The sequence below is a fragment of the Podarcis filfolensis genome (genome assembly GCF_964270895.1).
Source record: "Podarcis filfolensis genome assembly, chromosome: 8".
In the NCBI taxonomy this organism is placed as follows: Eukaryota; Metazoa; Chordata; class Lepidosauria; order Squamata; family Lacertidae; genus Podarcis; species Podarcis filfolensis.
In genome coordinates, this window is record NC_139611.1 from 50,914,187 (window position 1) to 50,941,603 (window position 27,417).

Sequence of the window (27,417 nt, forward strand, 5' to 3'; positions counted from 1 at the left end):
TGAAGGGAGCCTGCACCTCTGAATTTTGCACTACGCTGCTGTTCCTATGCTCCTAAAACTGAAGAGCTTGAACTCCACCCACCCTGCACATCCCTTTTGCCCTGCTTGGCAACCTGAATCCTTCCTGAGGCCTTTCAGTAAATTGTACTGTCTATTGAGAATGTTTATCAGAATATCAGGAGGGGAGGACAACGTGTACAGGTCTCATTTCTTTTGCTTAAATGGATTTACTTTGGGGTTATTTTAATTGCCTAATGCATGTTAAACCAAGTGTCTACAAACCAAGCTGTAATTATCTTTAACCTGAGTGGTTGCTTACCACAGCCGTTAATCTCCTTAAGCAAAAATACATACGCGCGCCCCCCCCCCAAATAAAACAGTATATTTGTGCCCATAGCATCTTCTGTTATATTTTCGCCATCCAAGTTATTAGGGCAGAATTTCATTACATGTGCATGTTGATTTCAGCAAATCCAGACAGGCCTTTTTGTAGACACATGCAGATGTCGTGCAAAGTAACCCACCAACTCAGGAAGTCACTATCTCTATGCACTGAAGCGAGAGATTAATCTTTGAACTAAATTTAAGGCACTTTGAAAGCTGGTTTTGAATCTTCAAAACTGGCTTAATAATAACTCATCTATGGAAAAAGTTTACAGCAGGCTGATTTACACACACTTGCTTTTAGCGGAGATTAGGTAGTTAGTGGCAATAACAGCTTACTACCGTCTGCCCTGGACAGTATATTTAAGGATTCCTCATCAGAATGTCATCAGTAGTTTTGCTGTTTAAATTTTCCTAGCTCATAGATACAAACCTTAGCAGCTTCTAATATTTTCCTCAACTAAGAAATGAGCCAACTGTTTCAAAGATATCTCAGAAAAGGGCAAAGCTTTTCTGAAACTTTAAAAACACCTGGAAAGAGCACCTGCTAAAAACTGGTGAAGAGGTTTTTCTGAGGCAGCTGGGAGTAAATCTGATGCCAAGCTGGCACCCACTCCAGAGAACACAGAGACCCCAGCAGCAGAGCACACAAACCTCACCTGGCTATTCCAACTAGAATGTGTGCCTGCTTGCTTGCTCAGTCTTGAAAGCTCAGCTGCTTGCCCCACTGAATGCTGTGCCTGACCCAGCCTTCAAAAGGAAGTTTCAGGTGCCATGTTGCTTGTTGGTTCAGCATCTCAGCTCCTGCCTAGCCATGCCTTTGATCTCTTGTGTAACTGCTGATCCTTGCAACCCATGATGTCCCTTATGCACTGGTATTATCTGAAAAATAAAATCCTTTGGCAAAACCAGAATAATGAGCTCCAGTTCCTCATCGGATGGGGAGAGCCAAGACACTTATCTCCCCTTGCAACATATGAAAAGGCTACCTTCAGCAGACAGCACCAAGAGAATAAACACACAGGCGTTTGGGATCTATACTTACACTTGTCTGCGTGTTGGTATTGCTCCCCTGGAGGTGAGCCCCACTTTTTTTCGTCCACCCTCCCTCCCTCACCAAACTGCCTTCCCCCTTTTAGTTGTGTTCTGATGGTATTTGCTTTCACTGTACAATGTTGCACTACAAATTGCTTTGATTCATTGCTGAGCTTTCTCCTTTCTCTATTTTTATTCATTTATTATATTGTTAAGGAAAAACAAACACATTTTTAAAGTTATCTTTAGATTTAACCACAAGCTTGCTAAACTCAACAATGTTATACCTTTATTTTATTAAAATGTCCAGATCCAACATACTCAAAAAAGGAAAATGCATCCCCCCTAAAAACCATTCTCACCATCACATTTCCCACATCTGTTTAGATTTTTACAAGCAGTTCAGAACTGAGAATTTCAGCTCTCTCTGCCATTAGGTGAAGCCTCCAGCTTAGGAGCACAGCACCCTCTCCTGGTTGTTGATTATTCCTCTCCTATCTTAACCTTTCCTTTCATTTTCCTAGGTCAGAGGTTTTCAACCTTTTTGAGTCCACAGCTCCCTTAACCAACTGCATTATTTCTGCAGCACCCCTGTGGGGCTCAGGAGCCCAGTTAGGTCACCCCTTGCCTGCAGAACTGGCAGCCTCTCAACCTTTTTCAAACACCTTGGGGAGTGTCCCCTCAGGCTCCTCTCCTCTCCCCTCTCCTTGGGACTCTTCTGGGCAGCTGCTGCTGCTGTCCCTGGTCTCTGAGCTGCCCCCCACCCACCATTCGCCTGGGGAGCTTGTAGCCAGGGCTGCTGCAACAAACAGCTGTGCAAGCCTTTGGGAGGCAGAGACACAAGACAGCATCAGAGGAGGGAGGGGAGGGAAGAGGGACAGAGGCCAGTGTTGCCCGCGGCACCCCTGACCATCATTTAAGGCACCCCAGGATGCCACGGCACATTGCTTGAAAACCACTGTCCTAGGTGATGTGACAATGACATCCTTGACAGAGATGGAGGTGTTATTATCAAACTGTCATTGCATAAAATGTGAACGTCCATGTTTGTCCTGCTAGTTTGTCTTCAAACTAAGCTATGATGGCTGCCAAATTGAATTTGCTAGATGCTGGAAATGGAAGGAGGAGCCATCCAAAGGAAGCAGGTTCAACAGTGTAGGGGCCATGGCTCTTTCTGAACATTTTATGCAGCATCAGAAAGTGGCCAAAGGTGAATCTAAGCAGGTGTTCACAGGAGCTGAGCCTACTTTCTGGTCACTTTGGTCCTGGAGGATGTCTTCTTTTTCCTAGGAGAATTAGTGTCTGCACTGATTTTGTTTGACATTTTATATACATGCACCTATGATTTTTCCCCCTGTGTTCAGATGTTTGTTTGTTAATATTTCCCATGTTGATAAGATTTGGCAGGACTCCCTAAATTCTATACAATATTGTACTGTAAGTAAGCCTGGATCCAACCGATAATATTTATGGCTGGGGAAACCCAGCCAGATGGGTGGGGCAATAATAATAATAATAATAATAATAATAATAATAATAATAATAATAATAGAACACACCCACATTTTGGAATTCCATGCCTGTTGACATCAGGCATGTGCCTCCACTGTACTCTTTTTATGCCTGCTAAAAAAAAAATATTGTTTAGAGAAGCCTACCCAGAGATGTAGAATGTTGACATGTATTTTAAACTGTTTTTAACTTATTGTTGATTTTATAATTTATAATTATTCCTGAATGTTTTAAATTGCTCTTTTAAACTGTTTTTTAAACAGATAATTGTACCGTTTTAAGTCCTTTGGGAAGCCACTTTGAGCCATTCTGATTTATTTTTACGTTCAAGTGCTATATACATTTCATGAAACAAATAAATATTACATATTCAAAAATTTATCTGCTAAGAATATGAGCTTGCAGTATTTTGAATGTCCACGAGATGTCAGCATTGCTTATGCAGAGTTTCAAACCCAACAAGTCAATTGAAACAGTAGTTGAAAGGAAGGTTGCTTATGGCAACTTTAAAGAAAACTTTCCTGCATAAAGCATATTTCCTTATCCTTTGTGAATATGTTCTCCTTGGAGACCTAGGATCTACTTTTATCCCACTACTTAAAACAACAAAGCTACAAAATACAAGGAATATTACAAATATATATATTTCAAAACATTGAGAACATGTGGCTAATAGTGAAACCCGGCTCATGGTTGTTTAGAAATAAGCCCCACTGTGTTCATCTACAGTCTGTGTAGGGTTTGCAGCCTAAGAGGTCCAGCTGAAGAACCAACATCCAAAGAGCTACAGCCCTGCCACAGATACATGTTGGAAGTGTAAAGAGAAGGAAGGTACATTTCACCACATGTGGTGGTCATGTAAAAAAACAAAAGCACATTGGGAAATGATTTATAATGAGTTGAAAAAAATGTTTAAAATAACTTTTGTAAAAAAAACAAACCCTGAAGCTTTTTTATTAGGAATTCTAGGTCCAGAAATAACTAAGGATCTAAAGAGACTATTTATGTATGCTACAACAGCTGCACAGATGCAACTTGCCCAAAGATGGAAGGAGGACAATTTCAGACAGGATTGATGGAAGTTAAAAATTTGAATAAGATGTAAAAGTATGTTTAATTACTTTTGAAAATGATATGTTAAAAAAAAACTAATTAAAAATTATATATATATATATATATATATATATATATGGAAGGAGGTCAATTTACCTACAAAAGAAGAAAGGCTTATAAAGATGATGGACTATTTTGCCGAATTGACAAAAATGACCAGGAAAATCAGAGATCAAGAGGACAGTAAATTTAATAAAGAATGGGGGGAACTTTATAAGTTACCTGAAAGAGCATTGTAAACAATTGGAAACATTGACAGGATTTTAAAAACCCTTGTAATGAAGCGAGAATAATGATAAAAAGTGAGATTTAAGAAAATATGGAGAATATGATAAGATGCAGTTTGAAAAGAATATCTGGGGAAACCACGCAGTGGTGGAGCTTCAAGCTCCAGCACCAGGGGGCGGAGAGCAGGCAGGGATGGGGTGTGCGTGCGTCTTGGGGGTGTGGCGCGCTGCCTGCGGGGGTGGGGCACCCAGGACGGGCAGGGGGCAGCCGCGATGGCACCCCACCGGGATCACGCTGCCAGGGGTGGTGTGCTCCCCCCGCACTCCTCTTCCTCCGCCAGTGAAACCACGGGGGGTGGAGGGAAGTTTGGGGACTATGAGAATCCTACTTGTTAAATGATTTAAGATTTGTGTACGATGATAAATGTTAAAAGTGAAAATGAGTAAAAAAATTTTTTATTAAAAAACCGAAAAAACCCAAAGAGCTACAGCCCTTTCCCATACTAGAAACATAGGTGACTGCCTTATACGAAGTCAGACCACTGGTCCACCCAGCTTGGTATTGTCTACACTAATTGGAAGTGGCTCTCCAGGGCTTCAGGCAAGGGACATTCCCAGTTCTTAGGGACTGGATTTGGGACCTTCTCCCTGCAGGGCAGATGCTCAACCACTGAGCTCCATCCCTTCCTGTGGGATGTCATTAATATTTGCATACAAGTGCCCCCAAAAGTGGAACCTACTTTAGTTTGGTGCTTCACAATTTTATCAAAGAGCTTCTAAGGTGATGATGGTTCCTATATCGGGACATGGCAGAAAAGGAAAACCTCAAATCTTCCCTTGTTTCCTTCTGCATTTCTCTCCCACAGAGATGCACACTTCTATTTACACAAATACCATAATGATTTTTCTTATAGGAATTGTACTGGGCGGGGGCAGGCATTCTTTGAGATCCTAAAGCCCTGTGCAGGTCTAGATTTAAATTCCCACCCTGTACTGGGATGCTATATCGATAACGGCTGCATTTCTTCCATGAGAACCTTTAGACTATTGTGATTTAGCAGAAATGTTTTAAAGAAGGCCTTCTAGCGCAGTCTCAAGGATGGAATATGTTCGTCTAAATCAATTGCAGAAGTAGCAAGAGGATTTAAAAATGCCATCCTTGGTGCCTCTTAATAAATAAAAGGAAAAGCTTCCTTTTGATATAGATTAGAAGTCGACTCCATTTGGAGCTCTGGTTAATTCTAAAAAGCAGCAGTAGGAAGCCGCAGCAGGGTTTTGTAATTGAATATAGTGAAGCAGAAATCCCAGGATTAACTGAGGATTCTAATTGGACTTTTCACATCTGCAACTCTGCTGTTTCCGAATTCTTTCTGCAGAGAAAAAGATTGCACATTGGAGGGATTTTATGCCTTGACCAGGGCTTCATTTCCTATATTACATCTGGAGGCATCCAAAACCACATTGAAGCCAACATACCTTAGTGTAGAAGCCCTCAAATTCCATTTACGTTTTGGCTGGCTGTAGGAGTAGCTCTCCCTACCATATACCACATGAATGCTTCTTTAGCATTAACAGTATTAAGAGCAGTTGCTTTTATAAAAAAAAATCTGCAAGGGTTCTCTTCATGGTGGCCCCAGTATTATGGAGCTCCATACCCTCAGTACTGTGCCACTGGGACTTTGAGGTCTACAAGCCTTTTCTGGACCAATGAAGATCGGCAGGGTCAGGGCCAGTCAGGTACAGCTGAGTCAGATCAGATGAAGCCAGTCTCTCTAAGCACAGATTTTGTAAGCCAGTACCATGGATAGTTCCCTGCAGGTCCTGCTGGCTGAGTCTGTTCCCCTTCTATTTCAACTATAGAAGGATGTTGTAGCAGCTGAGAAGTGAAGTCCTATGTACTGTAGTTGGCCAGACCTCCCTGGAGGAGCCAGCTGTGTTTTTTAAAGGCCTATTGTCTGACTCTGTATTTGTTAGCTTCTAGGAAGATATGGTTGCTGTCAGGGATCTGTTTTTGCACTGCACCAACCTTCCCACCTACTCCCTATCTCATTTCCAGCTCTGCAGCACCATGCTTCAGTGTTCAAGGCCAAGGTAGTGAGGCATCACATGGCTATTTCTATGTGTGCTGTCATGAAGAGGAATGTTAAAAGTTCTTTATGATCACTTGGTGTAGTAGACATGTCCTTTACTCCAAGTAAAGCAAGTTGAAGAGAAGATTGTAGGCCTGTTTTGTAGATTAAACCCAGTTCCTTTAATTCCAAAACCCAAAATGGGTAAACAGATTTGCAAAAGCACTACATAAATATAAATGATCCAGTCTTCTTACCTCCCCTCCAACTGGTTGATGTTGCCCCGGTATCCTGTGGGCTATTAGAATGGGGAAAATATATCACCTATGCAATAATTTCAAGGAGGATTCCCTTAATTTGACCAAAGTGTGTTCCATTTTTCATTAGAGCTTATTACCTGAAGGTCCTTTTCCCAGGGAATTTTTGTGGCTATAAGATGACCAAATTCTACCTCAATTAATAAATTGCATATAGTTGATCTGATGCCATTTGTTAACTTTAATATATGCTATTATATATATTCTTTAGTGTGCAGGACAGTTATATATTCTTTTGTTGGATAGTGGGGATATAAATATTCTTAAATAAAAAAGAATTGATTCCCAGTTATACTAAATTCCAAACTAAATGCAATACAAAAAACTTTTACTGGATCTCTCAATGCCTTTTTGTTGTGTGCTTTTTGTGTGTGGAAAACTACCATGCACAAGCACTCACATTTTAATGGTATGCTTTCTCCTTTGTGCCTAAAAGCAGCTCAGGCAAGGGGAGGGATTTGCATTTGGGAATTGATATATGAGGAAATGCTGCAGCCCAGATCCCTATCATTCATTCCTCCCTGCCCCATGGCTGCTTTTTGCAAAAGAAAAAGACACTGGAGAAAACAATCATGGGCATCCGCTGTATTGTGTTTAGTGTGCCCTAGAATGAATCCCATTTTCAAAGCCATTTTCTCTACGGGTCAGAAAGCATGAAGATGGTGTTTCATTGTCATGGACTGGCTGGATGCAGAGGAATGGTGGGAGGCATCAGCCAGGGAACCCCCAGGGGAAGAAGAATTTGAGCCAGGGGATTGGTGGCGGGACAATGATGATGATGAAGAAGAGTTTGGATTTGATATCCTGCTTTATCACTACCTGAAGGAGTCTCAAAGCAGCTAACATTCTCCTTTCCCTTCCTCCTCCACAACAAACACTCTGTGAGGTGAGTGGGGCTGAGAGACTTCAAAGAAGTGTGACTGGCCCAAGGTCACCCAGCAGCTGCATGTGGAGGAGCCGGGAAGCGAACCCGGTTCACCAGATTACAAGACTACCACTCTTAACCACTACACCACACTGGCTCTCATGAGTGATCAGAGGGAGCAGACTAGTGGGAGGAGGTGTCAGTAGCAGAAGAGGTGAGAGGGTTTAGTGAACAGAAAGAGGCTGTGTGATTGAATCCCCTCAAATCACACAGCTGATCCCTGCATAAAGTAGCTTTGCAAACCCACTGTTTGACTCTTCAGAAGTGCTGGGCACGTGGCTAGCGAAGACCCTCCCCCTGTGCTATGGTTTCCAAGAACCTGACAACTGAGTGTCTGTCAGGTGATTGGGAAGCGTTGCACAAGGGGCTTTGACAAGTGGGTGGAACAACATAACCTGCCAATCATCTGATGTCACAGAGTCATCTTCTTTCTTTCTTTGGCGATCACTCATAGCCGAGTAAGATTGTCTTCCATAAACACGGTTTTAAAACTGAGTCCATAAGTGACTGTGGAGGCCAATTCTGGATCCACACGTCCTTCCACAGTGGGGACATTGGTTTCTGGGCAGGAGTTGATCACGGTGTGGATTTACCAAGTGTGCCTTCCTCTTAGCACGTTTCTCCCTTGCGTCCTGAGTTCAAGTGTCTTCAAAGTCCATGACACCTTTGGTAAAGACTGTTGTCCAACTGGAGCACTCACAGGCCAGTGTTTCCCAGTTGTCGGTGTTTATAGTACATTTTTTTAAGATTTGCCTTGAGACAGTCTTTAAACCTCTTTTGTTGACCACCAGCATTACACTTTCCATTTTAAAGTTCAGAATAGAAAAGTTGTTTTGGAAGACGATCATCAGGCATCCACACAACATGACCAGTCCAACGAAGTTGATGTTGAAGAATCATTGCTTCAACACTGGTGATCTTTGCTCCATCCAGTACACTGATATTAGTTCGCCTGTCTTCCCAAATGTTGTGTAAGATTTTTCGGAGACACCGTTGATGGAATCTTTCAAGAAGTTGGAGATGATGTTTGTAAGTGGTCCATGTTTCACAAGCATACAGTAAGGTTGGTAGTACAATAGCTTTGTAAACAAGCATTTTGGTTTCCCTGTGAATGTCCCAGTCCTCAAACACTCTGCACTTCAATCGGGAGAAAGCTGTACTCGCAGAGCTCAGGCGATGCTGGATTTCGGTATCAATGTTGTGGAAAGATAACTGCCTAGGTAGGAGAAGTGATTGACATTTTCCAAAGTCACACCACTGAGTTGGATTTGTGGCGCTGCAGAGGGGTTATTTTGTACTTGTTGGTGCAGCACTTTGGTTTTTTGGACCAAAAACACACAGAGTGTCACAGAGAGTGTCAGGCAGTTGACAGCTGGGCTGTCCCACCCTCCTGTCAGAGCTGGCTTGCAAGGGTAGGGATGGATAAGGATCTGGCCAACAGAGCAAAAAAGGTTCCCCAAGCCTGTCCTTGATCACACAAGGCAGCAACAGAAGCTTATCTTTTATCCTAATGCTATAGGACTATAACAATTAGATTGGAAGTAACTCTTTGCTGCTGTCTTTTACTATGAGAAAGTAGGCAAAGGTTTATCTCTGATCTCAACACAATAGCCATACAGCACTAAGATTGGAGATAGGCCTCTGCCTGCTCCTACAGCCTGAACTGCAAAACACCTGACACTATACGATTGCTCCTATATAAAATAAATTAAAACTCACACACACACACACACACACACACACACACACACACACACATATGCTAATCTAACACAGATTGAAAGTTAGTACAATAAAGCTAATTTAATGTAAACAGTTCCATTCCCTACTTCCTCATTCCACCTGTTCAGGTAAAACGTGTTGCAAAACAGTGGTGTAATGGACCACTTATTCAATGAAGCACTTATTCAATTCCAGCTTCCTTTCATCATTTCCATTTATTATTATTGAACTTTGAATTATTATTCAAAGAAGAGCAGGAAATTGAGAATTGGGAGTTAGGTATTTGGTCTCCTTAATCTAACCATACTTGAGTTAATCTAACCACTACGCCACACACTGGCTCTCTATTTAATGGGAGAAGGTTTGGGCTCCTTCTGATGTGGCAGGTGCATCTTTCACTTTGCAATTTCCCTTCCATTGCCAGCACCAAAATTCAACAAAATCTTTACATCAGGGACAAACCCACATTTTTAAAAATCACATTTAAATATGCATTTTTAATGCATTTCCCCACAAAATTCACCTTTCTAAATTTCATATTATATCTGAAATGCATTTTTGTATAGTTTTGAGGTGAAAACAAAATTCAGACAAATGCAAAGCGCAACTATTTTCAGGTCTTCATTTTAGCCCAGTTTCCATCAGAATTTGCTAGGAACAAATCCCCGCAACCATGCTTAATTGGGGGGAGATTGGGGGGAGTCCATGCCAACTCCATTTTAATCTTCCTTCCTGTGGGTTACCCAAAGCATCACAAAAACCTTTCATATTGCGTCTTGCATTCACGTCCCTCCAGACTTCTCTTTGTGAATAATCCGTCTCTATAGCTATCACAGTTTGCATTGTTCTTGCCAGAATGGAGCACTGCAAGTACTGGAGAATATGCCCACTGGGGATGAAGCTCAGGGAAAGGTCAGCACCGACACGGTATCAACAGCTTCAGTGAGTCAAAGCCTGCAAAGACCATTCTGCTCCAATCAGCTGCCTTTTCTGGTAAGCAAAGACTTGGCATAATGCTAACAAGGACATTGGTAACAATGTGTATCCATTTTCAAGTTTCCATTTTTAAGTAAGCAGAATGACAGTAATCCAGATAATTAAACCAGCATTCCCTGATGGCAGGAATAAGCTCTTTATCACAGTCTTGCAACATGCACATGCTCAACATGTTTCCATAACAGCCTCACCTATAACAAGTTGCTCTTACTGGGGTCCTGTCCCGGACAGGAATTATCTGAGTACAGATGGGATCCTATTGTTTCCTCAGGTCATTTGATCTTACTACATTCCACCAAGAAGCATTGCCCCCTGAAACCCACAAGTCCAGCAAAGTTTGTCTTAACATGGCTGGTTCTTTGGATCATACCACCAGTAGAATCAATATGACTTTGCTGGTCCCTGCAATTTTTTTGCTGGTCCTGCAATTCTGTTCTGAGTCTTCTATTAAGGTAAAAAAAGTAAAGAACCCCTGGATGGTTAAGTCCAGTCAAAGGCGACCATGGGGTTGCAGCACTCATCTCACTTTCAGGCCAATGGAGCCAATGTTTGTCCACAGACAGTTTTCTGGGTCATGTGGCCAGCATGACTAAACCGCTTGTGGCGCAACAGAACACTGTGATGGAAACCAGTGAGCACAGAAACACAACTTACCTTCCCACTGCATCAATAAGTTTTAATCTACTTGCACTAGTATGCTTTTGAACTGCTAGGTTGGCAGAAGCTGGGACAGAGCAATGGGAGCTAATTCTGTTGGGCAGATTCAAACTGTCAACCTTCTGATCAGCAAGCCCAAGAGGCTCTGTGGTTTAGACCACAGCGCCACCTGCAAACCTAGTCTTGTATGTTCCACAATACATGTTCCACAACAGATACACATGTTCACCATGTTGGCTGACACTGCTGAGTGTTGTCCCAAACATGTGGAGGGCACCAGGTTGGTGAAGGATGAGGTAAGATATGGCTGACTTTGTTGTAATCATGATTCTCTGAGAAGACCTCGTATTTAAACTAAACAATCTCCTCTGTGGGCACAGTTTTGCCTGCCTTTCTAAAGGAGAGGACCCTGTCTATACCAACTGTAAGGAATCTATCCAGTGAGAACCTGCCATCTTCCTGATCCCTCCTACTGCAAAATCCCACATCCCTCCACTCTTATGTCCTCTTCCTCTTTATCACTGACACTGGGAAGCACCTGGGACTTAGTGACCAAGAACAAGTCAGAAAGCTGGACTGATTGCAGCTAGCCTAGCCATTCATCTTGCATGAGTTTAAACAGGTTGTCTGAATGAATTATAATACTCCCTGCACCTTGGCAGACGTTACATTCAAGGCTGCTGTTTCATCATCAACCTCTCACAGTTCCCACATAAGGAACTGATGGAGGGCAGCTTTGCCTTCTGAAGTTGGACGGAGCTAATACTGAATCTTTATGGTTAAACATTTAACTAATTTTAAAAGAAGATTTCTGGCTGCTGTGGCAAAGCAACAGCAGTGCAGGCACTCTCCTAAACCACCTTTGCTCAGAGTGACACATTCTGAGGAAGGACCTGTTTCCTCATGGCTCTGGTGCTCTTGCTGCATTAGTGGCAGCAAATCTATTTTAAACTGGGGTGGAAGGGGTGGGATTAAGTGAGGAGGATGAGGAGGACTGGGGGGACAGTGGAGGTAGCAGCCTCCTCAGGCAATGCACTGACCAATGCCAGACCTGTGTGGGGCCACCACAAGCATGAGACCTGGTGTGGTCTTCCAAGTTTGTTGTACCCTAGAAATGGCACTGCTCATCCTATCTGTCTTTTCTTATGAAATGACTCAATACTTGAGTTAATTACTTTTCAGTGTTTCCTTCCATCCTGCACTGTCATTAATGGAATCATTCTTTGTCTCAGAGGCCACCTCCCTCAGGAAACTCTGAGCAGGACTGGGTCAAGGAGAGAGAGAGCCCTCTCTAACCTGGGAGATAAGAAAACGAACAATTCATGGTAGAAGACAATTACAGGTAACTGAAATCAGAGCAATTAAATATATATATATAAAGGTTTATTGACAATAAGGCAAACTTCTGTGTTACTCAAACTGTTGGCCAAGAGATTAAAACAAGAAAAGCTACATACAACAGAGGCAGAGTTGCAAAGGAGTAAAATACATTCTTGGAACCCCCCAACCAGATTCAACAGCATGTCAGGGGGTTTGGCATAACACCCAGGCAGGTTGCACTAATAGAGTCTTTATGACAAACTTTAAAATCTGGCAGCCAGCCAACCCACTAACAAGCTTACACACAAAGAACCTGGCTAACAGCACCTGGCTTTGCTAGTTAATCAAATCAGCACAAGAGTAATTGCACCTGGGCAAGAAAAATTCTTGATAGGGTGAAGCACAGTGGCAGACCATTGGCTTTGCATATAGAAGGTTCCAGATTCAATCACTGGAATTGCCAGTTAGGACTGGAAAACACTCCTGTCTGAAGCCCTGGAAAACTGTTGCCAGACACTGTGGACAAAACCGAGGTAGGTGGCTCAGTGGTCTGACTCAGCAGAAGGCCTCTTCTTGTATTCCTATTCAAACCAGCACTTTATTGAGAAATGGAAGTACTAGAATCTTGCTTCATCTATAGAGTAAGAGATTAGCTCAGATGCAGAGCATGTGCGTAGCACACAGAAGGCCCCAGGCTCAAGACCCAGCATCATCAGGTATGGTTGGGGAGAACACCTGCCTGGAATGCAGGAGAGTCACTGCCAATCAGTGTCAACAATACTGCACTAGATGGACCAATGGTCTGGCTTGGTATTAAAGCATAAGATGAGCCTGCTGGATCAGGCCAATCCAGTCCAGCATCCTGTTCTCATTCACTGGATGTCTGTGGGAAACCTTCAAACAGGATCCAAGTGCAAGAGTCCCCTCCTGCAGTTTCCAGCAACTGGTATTCAGAAATAGGACTGCCTCCCACCATATAAGGCAGTTTCCTGCATTCCTTTAACTGAGAGGAGATATGAGAGCCATCTTCATATATTTGAAGGGCCTTCTCACAGAAGATGGAACACACATGTTTTCTACTGCTTAGGAGGGTAGGATCTGAACCAATGGATTCAAATTCATTGAATCATTGGATGTTTTTAAGCAGAGGTTGGGTGGGCATCTGTCATGGATGCTTTAGCTGAGATTCCTGCATTGCAGGGGGTTGGACTAGATGACATTTAGGATCCCTTCCAACTAAAACTCTATTATCTCTCTTCCCTTCCCCCCAATTCTCTCTCTCTCTCTGTGTGCATGTGCAAAAGACACACACCTGCCAGAAAAAGCCTCCCTTGGTACCAGGGAGAAAGAGGGAGAGGTTATGACAGTGCCTTCCAATCCCATTTTCCACCTCCTGAGGTGGATTCTTGAAAGGGCCAGCTTTGAAGTCCCAGCTCTATCCATGTGGTATTTGTGCCCCCTTGTGGCTCAGACTGTCATCACAGCATGATGACATACCAGTCCAAATTATATAGAGAGAAATGTGGCTGTGCATGTGGCTGTGCATGTGAAACATAGAAAGCAGTCTACTTGACAATAAATATGTCCATTTTTGCCAGGAAATGGGGAAAATGTTTATAGCTATTAAAATCATAATGCATGCATTTATAGCAAAAACATATATATATTTTTGACAAACTGCAAAAGTTCCATTTAAAGGATTGATTTTGTTGACACTTGCTGCATGAAATATTGGAAACACTCTACATCATTTGAATAATCTATTAAATTCTGGTTGCAAGCTTCTGTTTAAAGTGAATCCAAACTTCTAGCAAATCCTGTAAAGGATGCCAGTTGAAGCTCTCTTGCAACTTGGAAGGCTGTGCATTGAAAGTACATTCTGCACATATTTTGGGAGAAACCTGGAATAGCAAATGGAGCAACAGAAATGGATGGCAGGGGTTCAAAAACTATTATAAGGAAAAACATAATTGAGAAATGACAACTGTCACATTGAGTATTGATTACAGACCATGTATTATGTAAGAATGATGAAAAACAGAGGTTCTTCTGGATAAAACAAAATCAGCAGCACCTCCCAATTAGGGATACTCAAGGAAGTAAATCAATCTATATTCCAAATGGAACTAACTTGATCAGTATAAGGCATCTTCCTATGTTCCTATACCATGCCCTATGGGTACCTGCTACAGACAGGTACAAACAGCTCTGTACGGATGGCACCAACCCTGGGGGAGACAGGTGACTAGTGAGCATGACTGCTAACCATCTCATCAAGATTGGTCCTAAGGTCTGGAGAGCTGTTCCCTGTCACAGTAGACCTTATTAAGATAGTTGGACCAATGGGTCTTTATCTGTGATGTGTGTGCACTGTTAAGACGCCCTTTGGATGCTAAGCACTTGGAACTCTCTACAGTTTGTCAGTCATTAGCAAATATGAGCAAGTCATCTCTGACATTTGGCTCCAAAGGGAATGGATGCTTCTGCCTGTTGGAAGCCTTTAATTAGTTAAAGCATCCAGCTGAGTGTTGGAAAGGGGAGGAAAATATTATTCCAAAGGGAGATGAAAAGTGGCCTTCTTTACCAGACACGGGGAGTTGTCAACACTCCAGATTTTTGCTCTGCTCAAGAGATATTAGACAAGAATCTTTACTTAGCCTTGGGTTTCAATGGGTGATTTCAGTAGGGCAGTATAAGTAAATGGTGGTCAACTGCTTGCATCATTATCACCACCAACCTCTTCATGATGTACATTTATACCATATCTTTTCTCAAAGGAGCTGAAGGCAGGACACATAGTCCTTCTTCATGTTTATCCTCACAGTGACCCTGTGAGGTAGGTTAGGCAGAGAGAGTGTGAGTGATTGGCCCCTAGGAGGCCTAGTGAGCTGGGTCTGGAACAGCTGGGTCTGAAATTGGGTGGAAATTCCTTACTATCTGTGCAGAACATGCAAATACAAAATATTGTATGATTCAATTTGTCACACATGACGTATCGCCACAATCTTCTTTTCCTGGGACAATTCCTCAGACCTATTTATGCTACAAACATCTATCTATTATTCTCTGTGCAGCACCTTGTCCCTCTCCCCAGCTGGGTGAAGTGAGCCTCCTCCTTTTGGAGAAGTCCAAATCCAAACAGCAAACCTGGCTCCAAACTACACTTCCCCACTAGCCAGACTGGGTCTCAAAGACTGATGAGTTTTGCATTCTAAAGGCTTGAGAGAGATGCCCAGCCACCAAGGGACATTAAGAACAAAATCCCTGGCTCCTCATCGATTGCCCATGTGCAGTAATCAAAACAGCCTAAATGCTAATTCAATAAGTGTAAGGTATATACAAGGTATCCCTGAGTTGCAAGACTGCTGGTGACTGCATATACAATGGCCACTGAGAGATGGGTCAAGGTTTGTAGGGCTCTGTTGATCTTCATCAAAGTCAGGCTTCCTCAACCTTGGCCCTCCAGATGTTTTTGGCCTACAACTCCCATGATCCCTAGCTAGCAGGACCAGTGGTCAGGGATGATGGGAATTGTAGTTTCAAAACATCTGGAGGGCTGAGTTTGAGGAAGCCTGACCAAAGTTCTCCATGATGAATGGAAGTGTTTTCCTATGCACAAAGCTACTTGCTCTTAGGATCACAGTTCCTGGGTTGGGACTGATAGGAATCATAGTCCAACAACAATTGGAGGGTACCACATTATCCCCTCCTGTACCAGTAGATCTCTGGGTAGTCTGCAGTAGTTTGGCAAAAGTTTGTGATTGCCAGTTTAACAACAGCACTAACAGAAGGCCTTGTTTCACTCAAGTTAGGCTGCTGAAATGAAGAAGGGATTGGACTTTTGTGTGAAAGAACTAGTGAGCTCAGTTCTGGGAAATGGAAACAAATTCCTAGTCTCAGAATGTGCCTGCTCTTCACTTCAAAGTCTGTATCTTTAGCAGCTGGCACCATTTGCCACATCTTGAGCTTCTACTGAAAGAAAAAGGGAGAATATTTAGTGTGGTGTGCCCCCAACCTGGTGCCCTCCAGGTGTTTCGGACTACAACTCCCATAATCCTTGCTGGGTGGGAGTTGCCGTCCAAAACAGCTGGAGGGCACCAGGTTGGGGAAGATGACCTGACAGGATCACAAGGCCCCTGGCTATGTATTCTGTAACTTCCAGAATATATGTATATATGTATATGTATATGTATATGTATATGTATATGTATATGTATATGTATATGTATATGTATATGTATATGTATATGTATAAGAACAACACCTGCAAGATAAATTGAGCTGGGAGAAATGTGCTTGAGGAAGCGTCTTTCTCCCAGCCACCCCTCCACCTCCTTCCCCGATGCATCCCTTGCAGGCAGCCCCCATCCCTACGTGGGGGGTGGGGTGCGATCTGGCGATCCCCCTTCCCTCGTCCCTCCTCCGGGGACTGTGGCAGGCGGGGGTGGGGTTTCGCCTGCCCGCTCCTCGCCCGGGAGCCGCCGTCGGCGGGGTGATGTAGCCTGTGTGGGAGGGAATACCCCCGGCTCCAGCATGAAGGCTCCTGTAAAAGATGTGTGAGCAGGCAGCGCGCTACTGCCGGGAGAGCGTCCACAAGCTCCTCCGCAAACAGCAGCCGCAGATCGGGGGGCTGGACGGGCTGCTCCGCTGGATAGTCACCAAGATGAGCGACAAGAGCATCCTGCCCGACCGGGAGCTCCTGCAGGAAGGCCAGGCGGCCGCCGGGCAGGACGGCTGCTTCCCCGAGCAGCGGAAAGGCGCTTCTGTGATCCTGGATGTGAGTTCCCTTCTCCGAGCCGAGAGCTGCAGCCCAGACCCGGGTGGGCGGGTAGCGGGAGACCGGGCAGGCAGGCGGGCAGGCAAGCAGGGGAAGAGGCGCCCTCGCCCTCCGCCTCGCCCAACAAACCTGGACCTTTTCTCCCCCTCTCCACCTGCCAGCGAAAAAAGAGATCGATTTCTACTGAAAGGCGCCCTGGTCCTCTTTATGTGGCCAGGCGCCTTGCAGCACGCGAGGTTGGAGGCTCGCAAGTGACCTGGGGAATGGCGTCCCTTCGCTGCTCTTGCGCGAGGCTCCAGTAGAACCTCCAGGTGCGGGCGCAGTCTACCTTTGCAAAAGCCCAAATCCTTTCTTTTCATTTTTCTCCGGTTTTTTGGCGCGGGGCAAACGGCAAAGGAGGGCTGTGACTTCTCTGCTAGCCAATGAGGGAGTGATCCCCCCCCCGCTGATTCGCCCCCCGGCTGAATTCCCTAGCAGGTTTTTTTTTTTTTTTGGTCTCATTGGGTTTAAAATGGGTATATCCCTCCCCACTCCAAACTATATGGGGGAGGGAAGGCAGTTTTGGGTCTGACTCTTGAGGAAACCTGAATTGTGTGTGTGTGGGGGGGTGCGCATTAAGATTTAAGTCAAGAAGGGGTTTTATTCGGTGGTTCTTAGAGCAAAGGCTTTCAGGTGGGATAGACCGAAGTCCTGAACGGGTGTCCCCTGAGCTAGTGCAGACCGCTTTCCCTGCGCCACTGAAGGGTAGCCAACTTTCCCCCTCTTCAGGGGGACTCCAGGTTGGGATTTTGCAAAGGAAATCATCGCTTTCATCTTCTCCGTGGGGTGGGAGCCTTTCCTAATAAGTGTTTTTGCTTCCAGGCAGCTGTTAAAAGCAGAGGATCTCTGTCAAGAGGGGGGAAGTTCGCAACCCCAGAGGAAGCGCTTTCAAGGCTGCCCTCATTTAGGCAGGGCTGTGCCGTGGGATCTCTCCCTGGAAGGGCAGGGCAGACGACTCTTGCAGGGTCCCAGTAAGAGACCCGGGCTTGGTTGTTCTCCTGGCATAGCTTTCCCAAGAGAATAAATTCCCTTTAAAAGCAGCCCAGGGGAAAGGCAGTGCAGCCCACTCCAGTTAATGGGCACAGGAAGCCATCCCCCCCCCCCCGCTCAAAGAGGGACAGGCTGGCATAGGAGTTGCAATTGCTCTCTGAATTTCACACATACAAACACAATACAAAGTAATTAAGCTGGGGAGCTTTGAGAGATTCCAGTTATGGAAGATGAGGACAGAGGAAAATGTCATACTAACACTTTGTGTTTTATGTCACATCGTGGAGTCTTCGCTGCACTTTGTAGCACTTTCACCTACATTATCTCAGTAACTCTTACAACAGCCCTGCAAGGTAGGCTGGCCTCAGATTTTCCCTCATTGCAGGGCTAGAAAATTTTACTGAATTCAGAAGTGCCATGTTGGATGAGCAGACATCGCAGGGAGAAGAGGGGTTTGGAAGAATGAGATTGGTTTGGCTGTGATTGTTATTCCCCTGACCTGGAGAAGAGAAGCATACACCCAGTGGCGTAGCGTGGGGGGTGCAGGGGGGGCCGGCCGCACCGGGCGCAACATCTGGGGGTTAGGGTTAGGGGGTGCAAATCCACGGGTTAGGGGGCGCAAATCCATGGGTTAGGGGCGCAAATTACTTGCCTTGCCCCGGGTGCTGACAACCCACGCTACGCCACTGCATACACCTCCCTCTTTTCAATGCTTGCCATGACTTCTGTGGCAAATGGATGCAGAAGTCTGAGTATAGGGTTTATCTTATTACGGCAAAGCAATGGTATGCAACAGAGAGGATTGTAGCTTAGTGGCAGAGCATCTGCCTTGTGTGCAGAAGTTCCCGGGTTCAAACCCTGGCATCTCCAGGTAGGTCTGGGAAAGACTGCTGCCTGAAACCGTGGATTGCCACTTCCAGTCAGTGCAGACAACACTGAGCTAGATAGATTGATGTCTGATTCGGTATAAGGCAGCTTCCTGTGAGCCTTTGCATAAGTGGGGATCTCCGCAGCGTGCCCACAATTGAGAAGGGCATATGATGGGTATACAAGATTTGTTGAAACTTATCTAAATATGCAGCTTATGTGTGTCACCTCAGTGAAGGGGTTTGAAGACTCATATTACCAAATGGGCAGTCCCATTTGGAAAAAGACAAGAATTGATGTTTTCTATTATTTAATCTTAACAATATGCAAGGTAGATAGGTGCTGATGCTGGCCGTTATAAATGCTGGTTGGTGCTGTTTTCTCTTCCCATCAGCTAAAAAGTTCAATCATCTTTCTGAGAATTCTGAAACAAAATTAGCTCTCTCCTGCCAGAATTCCCCTTCCCCAAAGGGGGATTGAACCTCAAACTCCTGACATGAGAAAATAACATTAAATTCTGGGGATGAACATGAATGCCTAACTTCCCTGATGCTCTACCATAACTACCATTCTGTATCAAATTGCTTACAAATTAATAGTATTTGTCACACACACCCCTCTCACATACACACAACACAAACACTCTCCAGGACACTACACTGATGAAAAGAAGAATCAGGGGTTTGCTGTAAAAAATGTTAGCAGGCTGGGTTTTTTTCCTGCTCCGCGCTACTGTAGTTCTATTTTTACTTAAGTGCGGTTTTAAGCTAGTGAATCCTTGCAACTTTTAAAATCAAGGCTACCTGAAAGATGCCAAATGAAAATCTGCAGAGAGTTTTCTCGGCTTTCGCTAATGCTTAATGTAACATGATGTACCCATAATCTAAGTTCTGAATAGGGATGGAGGGGAAAATGTGATTCAGATCACATTTACCGTAACAACAAACCTACCCAATTTGCACTTTTTGAAACAATATGTGAACTCAGCCGTACTTCAAAATTTGTGCTTATCTGGATTTTGCAATGCAGTTCTCCAACCAGCTCATGAGTACAAAAATGCAGATACTAGGGTAAATTGAGCATAAAAGGCATAAATCGGTAAGAATGGCATACAAAAATGAATAATGAGGAAAGTTGCTTTGCAAAAATGTGTAGATGTTGTGTATATGGAGAAATTTATACTAAGATACTGGTGAATTTGTATAAAGGTTATTTAAAAACCACATAAAGTGTTATGGAAAATGTGGAGAATGGAACTTAATATTAGAAAATGAGAAACTGAAGGAAAACTGAAATGATTCACCCACCGCTAGGTCTTAGTTAGGCTCAGAACTAGGCAAAGACAGATTGAGGGGTTAGATCTGGTCATTCCCAAGTTGTATGCCAGAGTGTGTACTAGTGAGATTGGAGAGAACCATCAGTGCACTATGAGAAAACAAATAAATTGAGTAATCAAAGGCGAGGCTCACCAGATCGCCTCCCAATCAACTTTCCGTGAAGGCAAGTAATTTTTGTGGCTTTCTGCATTGGGAAGATTGAATGATCCAATCATGGGACCCAATGCAGAGATGCACCGGAACAAATTAACAAGGAGAGTTCCCACAGTGTCTCTAAGTTATTGCTCTGCATGTGCCTCCTTGCAATTTCTCTCTCCTCCCCACCATCCCTGATATATAAGGGTAAAGGGTTCTTCCAATATTATTATTATTATTTAAAAAATAGTACATCTTGGGCATTGGGAAATTTGACTTAGATGGAGGAGAAAGCAGTGGTTTGCATAAAAACCACAGGGAAAAATAATTATATAACATCTCTTTCCTTTTTAAAGAGCTTTACAGAATCATATTATGAAAATGAGATATTAATAGTGCCAGCTGGAATTGATAGTTAATGTACCGAGTGTAAATTTAACTCTCCTAAAATTTGTTAATATACTTGACACTTTAATAGCAATATCCTCCCCCCCCCATTTTTTTAAAGGGGGGAATATTATTGGTGAGTGAATCATGCTGGCTCATTTAACACTGTTGCCCATCAAGCAACCCCTCTCACAACAACTGATTCATCTGTACTACATTAAGGCAAGCCTAATTAGTGAATACATTTATATCTTCTTCCATGCTACTTGGAATGAAAAACTGGTAGCGCAAAATGACTTAATAGCGGCTCCAAATCAAAGCCTCTTGATGAGGCAGGCTAATCCAAAATTGGTCACAAGAAAACTTCTTTAAAACCACCACCACCATGTATTAATTTCTCTTCCAGGATTATAAAACACAACAACAAATGGATCCAAGTTTCCACACACAACCCTGCTGATTTTCAACCTTTCTCTCAGTTATCTGTTTGGTCTGGAATACCCTTTGGGAATGCTGTTAATGTGACAGAGAAAACAAACAAGAACCGATTCATTTTGAGATTGAGGACCAATCTAGCTGTGACGTCACTTGCATGGCTGCATCATGCAATTAAAGTGAACATTTTTTAAAAATGATGTAAACAAGAGCTTGGGGGAAGCCTGATCAGCCTCCATCGTCTGGGTGTGGGGAGAAGGACTTTAATTCTATCTCTCCCTGACACTCTCCCAACAAAAAGCATCTCTCTTAATTTGAATTTCAAGGGAAGCTCTAGCCCTGCCTTTGCCATCTAGTGCCCTCTTGATGCATTAGACTACATCTCCCATCAGCCCCAGCCAACATGGCCTTGCTGGCCAAGGCTGATTAGTCCAAAATATCTGGGGGGGGGGCACCAGGTTGGTGACTGTCAGGAGCAGGCCAGCGATAAAACAGCTGGTGTCAGTGAAATTAACTCGCAGGCCTGGTGATCACAGTAACTCTTCCCAGTGGGTCTTGTCCCAATGAAGGTCCCCGCCTTCCCACCACTCTCTAAGGCTCCTCTCCTGGGTCCTTCCTCAGCAACCTAGGCTGCATCGCCTTATCTCTCTTTGCTCCACCCTCTTCATTGTTCTCCATGCTCTGGGAGACCAGGGAGGAATGCAGCTTTTCACAGCAGGAAGGGGAGACTCCCTGGCTTCTTCAGCAGCCTCTAATTTTGGACTGCCCTCTTCCTGCTCACTAAGCCCTGTTACTTCTTCAGGTTGTGACACCTCCTCCTCCCAGTCTGCTCCCTCTTCTCCCTTTGACCACTCATGGTCATCCCACCACCATCCCCTGACTCTGAACCTTCCTCCCTTGGGGGTTCTCCAGCTGCTGCCTCCCACCTCTCCTCTGCATCCAGCCAGTCCATAACATCAATGGCTGTTCTAGCTTTGAAATGCAAATGGATTTGCAGATTTTGAAACAATGGATTCAGTGTTAGTCATACTCAAAGTAAACCCACTGAAGTAAGTGGATATGGTTAACATAGTTTTTTTTAAAAAACAAAATTTAGTGGGTCTACTCTGAGTAAGACTTAGTTGAATACAATCCAACAAATGACCCAAAACACAATCATCCTTTGACATTCACACTTCTCTGAATTTTTCAAAGCAGTTTACCTGCCAAAGTGCTGGCAAAAAAAGGCATATATTAGGGTAAGTGTGCACAACAATGCACATATTAGTGAAAATAACACCCAAAAATGCATTGTATTTGGGGAAATTGTCTTACAAGAATTTGTATCTTAGGCAAAACTGCATGCAAACATGTATATTAGGAGATATTAGCAGCAAAATGCTGATGAAATTTTGTGATGACTTAAAAAAAAACAACCCCGCAAATTGATGTGGAGATATCCTATCTCTATTCCAGATGCAGACTAAACTGGAAATAAATTGTAGAAACCTTCAAAAAGAGAACTGTTGTCAGTGGTGCAGTTAGGTAATTTTTGGCTCTGGAATTAATGTACTTACGAGGTACCCCTTTTTAGATGGTAATGGATATCATTTTGCTTACTTCCAAATGTGTCAAGTTAGTCATTCTGTGTTTGGGGTTCTTTCCTGCCCATTTTGCTGACATCTGCCCCAAGGTCTTTCCTGATTACACCACTGGCCGTCATATAAAACAGGGTGGAGAATACAGTGTTTGCTGTGTGTTGTTTGCTATACTTTTAACTGAGCATCTTTTAACTGAGCCGCATGCAGAGTCTTGGTTCCTCTAGTCTTGATATGTAACTTTGATACTATGGATTCCCTGTGTTTTGGCTTCTTGATTACTGAACGATAACCAGTTTCAATTATGAGCTTGTAGTCCGCAATCTGAAAACAGAGCTCATGGGTGTGATCTGACTTCTCTCATGTTGATCAGCCTCCAAAATGAGTTGTGATGCTAAAGTTGATAGCTGCCTTGGCTTGCCCTTCGTGCTTCCTTCGAGCCCTCATTAATAAAGCATTTGTTGTGTAATGTTCTATCGATTTGCCGTTCTGGCCTAATTTCCCCCTTCTGGCTTGCTGCTTCCGCCTTAACTCCTGTAGAAGTTAATTATGATTTTCCTTCAAATTACCTCCTAATTTGTCTGGGATTTCTATTATTTCCCACTCTTGACAAGCTATTCCATTATTGCCAAGATTCCACTTGCTTTGCCCAGCATTTAAGATTAGCTTATTCACATTTTGATTCTAGGTCTTACAGGTTGGGGGGGGGCGTTCATGAAAAACAAAACAGTATGCTCTGCTTTTGGGAGACATAATATGGCTCAGATGTGTTGGCGATGGACTGAACTGCAAGCACAACATGGGGTTATTAACCAACTCTCTCCATATCTATTTAAAATGGCTCAGTTTCAGAGACTGTCAAGCAGATAATTTCATTGAAGGATGCAGTTCCAATAACTGTCCCATACAGTGTAATTAAAAGGTCAGTTTCAGGTCGGTGTCATTGACATCCAGCCATATCACTGCTAATTTGACTTCATTGATGTCATCTTTTGCAAAAGAAGCAATATTTTCCATAGGTGGTTATTATACTGCTTTGATCCTGGAATGATTAAAAAAAATTAAGAAAGGACCAAAGGAAGCACATAACATGGAAGATCTGTGCATATAATCTCTCACATTTATGTTAAATGTTAATAGAAGCATCCACCTACTTTAAACGGCCTCGGTCCAGTATACCTGAAGGAGCGTCTCCACCCCCATCGCTCTGCCCGGACACTGAGGTCCAGCGCCGAGGGCCTTCTGGCGGTTTCCGCCCTGTGAGAAGTGGATCCAGAACAAGGAACCAGGCAGAGGGCCTTCTCGGTAATGGCACCCGCCCTGTGGAACACACTCCCACCAGATGTCAAAGAGAAAAACAACTACCAGACTTTTAGAAGACATCTGAAGGCAGCCCTGTTTAGGGAAGCTTTTAATGTTTAATAGACTATTGTATTTTAATATTCTGTTGGAAGCCCCCCAAAGTGGCTGGGGAAACCCAGCCAGATGGGCGGGGTATAAAATTATTATTATTATTATTATTATTATTATTATTATTATTATTAAGATCTGCACCACAGCACTGAGGGAATGGGGGGAATTTAACCCTTTCCTCTATGGTTTCCCCCATTGAAATCACACACACACACCCCAAACTGCTATTTGCCCCATTGGAGGGGAAATATATGAGTGTCTAGATGTGTGTGTCTGATGGGGAAGGACAGCAGCTTCATGATAGCGCATCTGCTTTGCACACAGGCGGTCCCAGGATCAATACCTGGCATCTCCAGGAAGGGCTGGGAATGTCCCCTGCCTGAAATCCAGAAGAGTTGCTGCCAGCCCGTGCAGACAGTACTGAGCTAGATGGACCAGTGGTCTGACTCAGCATATGACAGCTTCCTAGCCATTTTCTTTTTTCTTTTTAAAATAAATTTATTTGGTTTTTCAGATAAAAAATTTACAGTCACATGTCCAACATACAACATAAAAACAAAATTCCAAGGAATCTTTTGGACTTCCCTTCTCCCCTTTGTGGGTCCTACTGTTAATCATTTCCTCCTGCATCTTTTATGATAATCCAAATCTTTTATTTCTCCATTGTTTCCAAAAATCACCATTAAACTACAAGTGATATTCCAATCCTACTAACGATTGTAACTGTTTACAATGGTCTTAAGATAAGTTATACATTTCCCCCATTCCTTATTAAAATTTTGGTCTTTCTGATTTCTGGTTCTTCCAGTCATTTTAGCCATTTCGGAATAATCCATCAACTTGATCTCTTTTAAATTGCACAACTCTGGGCAAGTTCTGTTGTGTTTTTTAATGTGTGCAGCACTTAGTAAACATTTGACAACAACAACAACAACAACAACAACAACAACAACAACAACAATAAATAGAAAAGAGAGAGAGAGAATTTATAGGCTGCGTTATCATCAAGGTTTGTACCTTCTCACTGTTGTCGTAGCCCACAGAAGCCATGGCCTTTCAGGTGTTGTTGGATAGACTCCAACTCCCATCAGCCTCAGCCACCTTAGTCAGTGGCCAGAGATGATGGGAGATCTGGAGGCCCACACTCCATCCCTGTCCTAGCCCTGGCCCTGCTGGTGAAATCCCGTGAGTTTGCCCACATGGAACTGAGCACCACATCATTCACTCGTTGCTTTTGCTTTCTGAGCTTGGTGAAGTTACTTTGCTTGACTCTGCTGAGCAGAGCTGAGGAAGCTCCATGTTTCCCTCTGCAGAAGGGGGAGGGAAATGACTTCAGCCTGAGGGCCGCATTCTGTTACAGAAAGCTTGACATTGATAGGCTGGCCAGAGGCAAGAAGTGAGTGAGGCAACAGGTACTGTACATTCTAGCTACAGAGGTTTCTACACATCCACTCGCTCACTCTATTCAAGCACATTCTAGCCAGGCAAAAGTACTTGAGATAGGCATACCCTGGGGAGAGTCTGAGGGCCACACATGACCTGCAGGTCTGTGGTTCCCTAACCTTCCATTGCAGGAATGGTGACTGAAGGAGAGTTGTTGAGCCAGTGTGGTGTAGTGATTAAGAGCGGTAGTCTCGTAATCTGGTGAACCGGGTTCGCGTCTCCGCTCCTCCACATGCAGCTGCTGGGTGACCTTGGGCTAGTCACACTTCTTTGAAGTCTCTCAGGCCCACTCACCTCCCAGAGTGTTTGTTGTGGGGGAGGAAGGGAAAGGAGAATGTTAGCCGCTTTTAGAGTCCTTTGGGTAGTGATAAAGCGGGATATCAAATCCAAACTCTTCTTCTTCCTGATGAAATGCTGCTTATTTGTCTGGTCTCCAGAAGCACCCCCCAGCATGCTGCATTCCCTCTCTGAACAGCAAAATTAGTCCAATCAACACCGACGTGCTTTTTGTTTGGGAGGTGTTGACACCTGACAACACTGGTAGAAACTTAGATTTAGCTAACTGCAGCTCTGATCTAAATCAAGATTTCCTCCTCTCCCAGGACTTTCAGAAAAGCTGCATATTTGCTCAGCTTTGCAGTTGAATTTGCTGCTGTTCTTTCCCACACGTATACATTTTTGATGCTATTAGCCAAAAGTTCCATTTTATTATAAAGGGGTACATTTGAAATTCTCCTCGTCCAAATGCCCTCCCTGGATTTTGGAGTCCCAATTTGCTTTATCCCTTTGCAGACAGTTTGACTGAATGTGTGTGTGTGTGTGCGCGCGTGTGTGTACAGATGCTCTGATGCACATCTACAACATACCTGCATGGATTAGATGTGCACAGGCCACTCTACACACTACATGACCTGGTTTCTCCTATAGCCTCTGACAGATGCAGCAATGTCTTTGGATGCCAGTTGCTGGAACCACTGGAGGGGAGAGTGTTCTTGTGCTCAGGTCCTGCTTGTGGGTTTTCCATTAGGGCATATGGTTGGCCAGTGTGAGAACAGGATGCTAGACTTGGTCTAGCATGATATAGCAACAATGCTCTGTCATGGCATGTCAAGAAAAAACACCACTGCTGTGGTGTGAGGACATTCTCCATGGTTTCTACAAAAGCCCCACAGGATCACTGGCTAAAACAGTTCACTGCTGAGGACTTGCTTTGAGTGATTTTTGCAAAATAAATTCAGTGTATAAATGCAATATAAGGAGTAAAGGCAGGAATATGAAATGAGAAAGAAACAGTTTATTGAGTATGAAATCAGACCCATGATGGGGAGGAAGGAAGTCTATTAGAATATAATAACAATTGGGTATAGATAATAAGATAACATAGGTCCAAGCGCAGAAATTTGAGGACTTATGGCTATATGTTTAGTTTGTTTAGAATTTCTTTTTAGTTTGTATTTGTAGTTTTTTAAGTGTGGTGCGTATGTGTTGTAGTAATAATCCAATAAAAAGCATGGTTAAAAAACAACAGTTCACTGCTGCAAACATTGCAAATTATGTAGACTGGAGCAAGAACTAAAGGAAATTTGCAACTATGGGTTGCAAATGTTTAGCCCTACTCAGGGTAGACTCATTGAAAATTATGAACATCGCTAACTTAGGTCCATTAACTTCTGTGGGTCTACAAACTTAGTTGGATGTGATCCCATGTCAATATTTGGGTGATGGTGGTTTAATTTTCCT

General features: G+C 43.6%; 2 protein-coding genes across 2 annotated transcripts in view; both read left to right on the plus strand.

Annotated features, from left to right (window-relative positions):
* Positions 1-27,417, plus strand: part of SMPD3 (sphingomyelin phosphodiesterase 3) — a 590,910-nt gene that overhangs the window by 339,481 nt on the left and 224,012 nt on the right. The window lies entirely within an intron of this gene.
* NECAB2 (N-terminal EF-hand calcium binding protein 2) overlaps positions 16,705-27,417 on the plus strand; it is a 162,962-nt gene continuing 152,249 nt past the window's right edge. Inside the window, exon 1 of the mRNA XM_083624970.1 lies at positions 16,705-17,054. Within this exon, the coding sequence (XP_083481096.1) occupies positions 16,830-17,054 (225 nt within the window). The 5' untranslated portion in view covers positions 16,705-16,829. The remainder of the gene's footprint in view (positions 17,055-27,417) is intronic.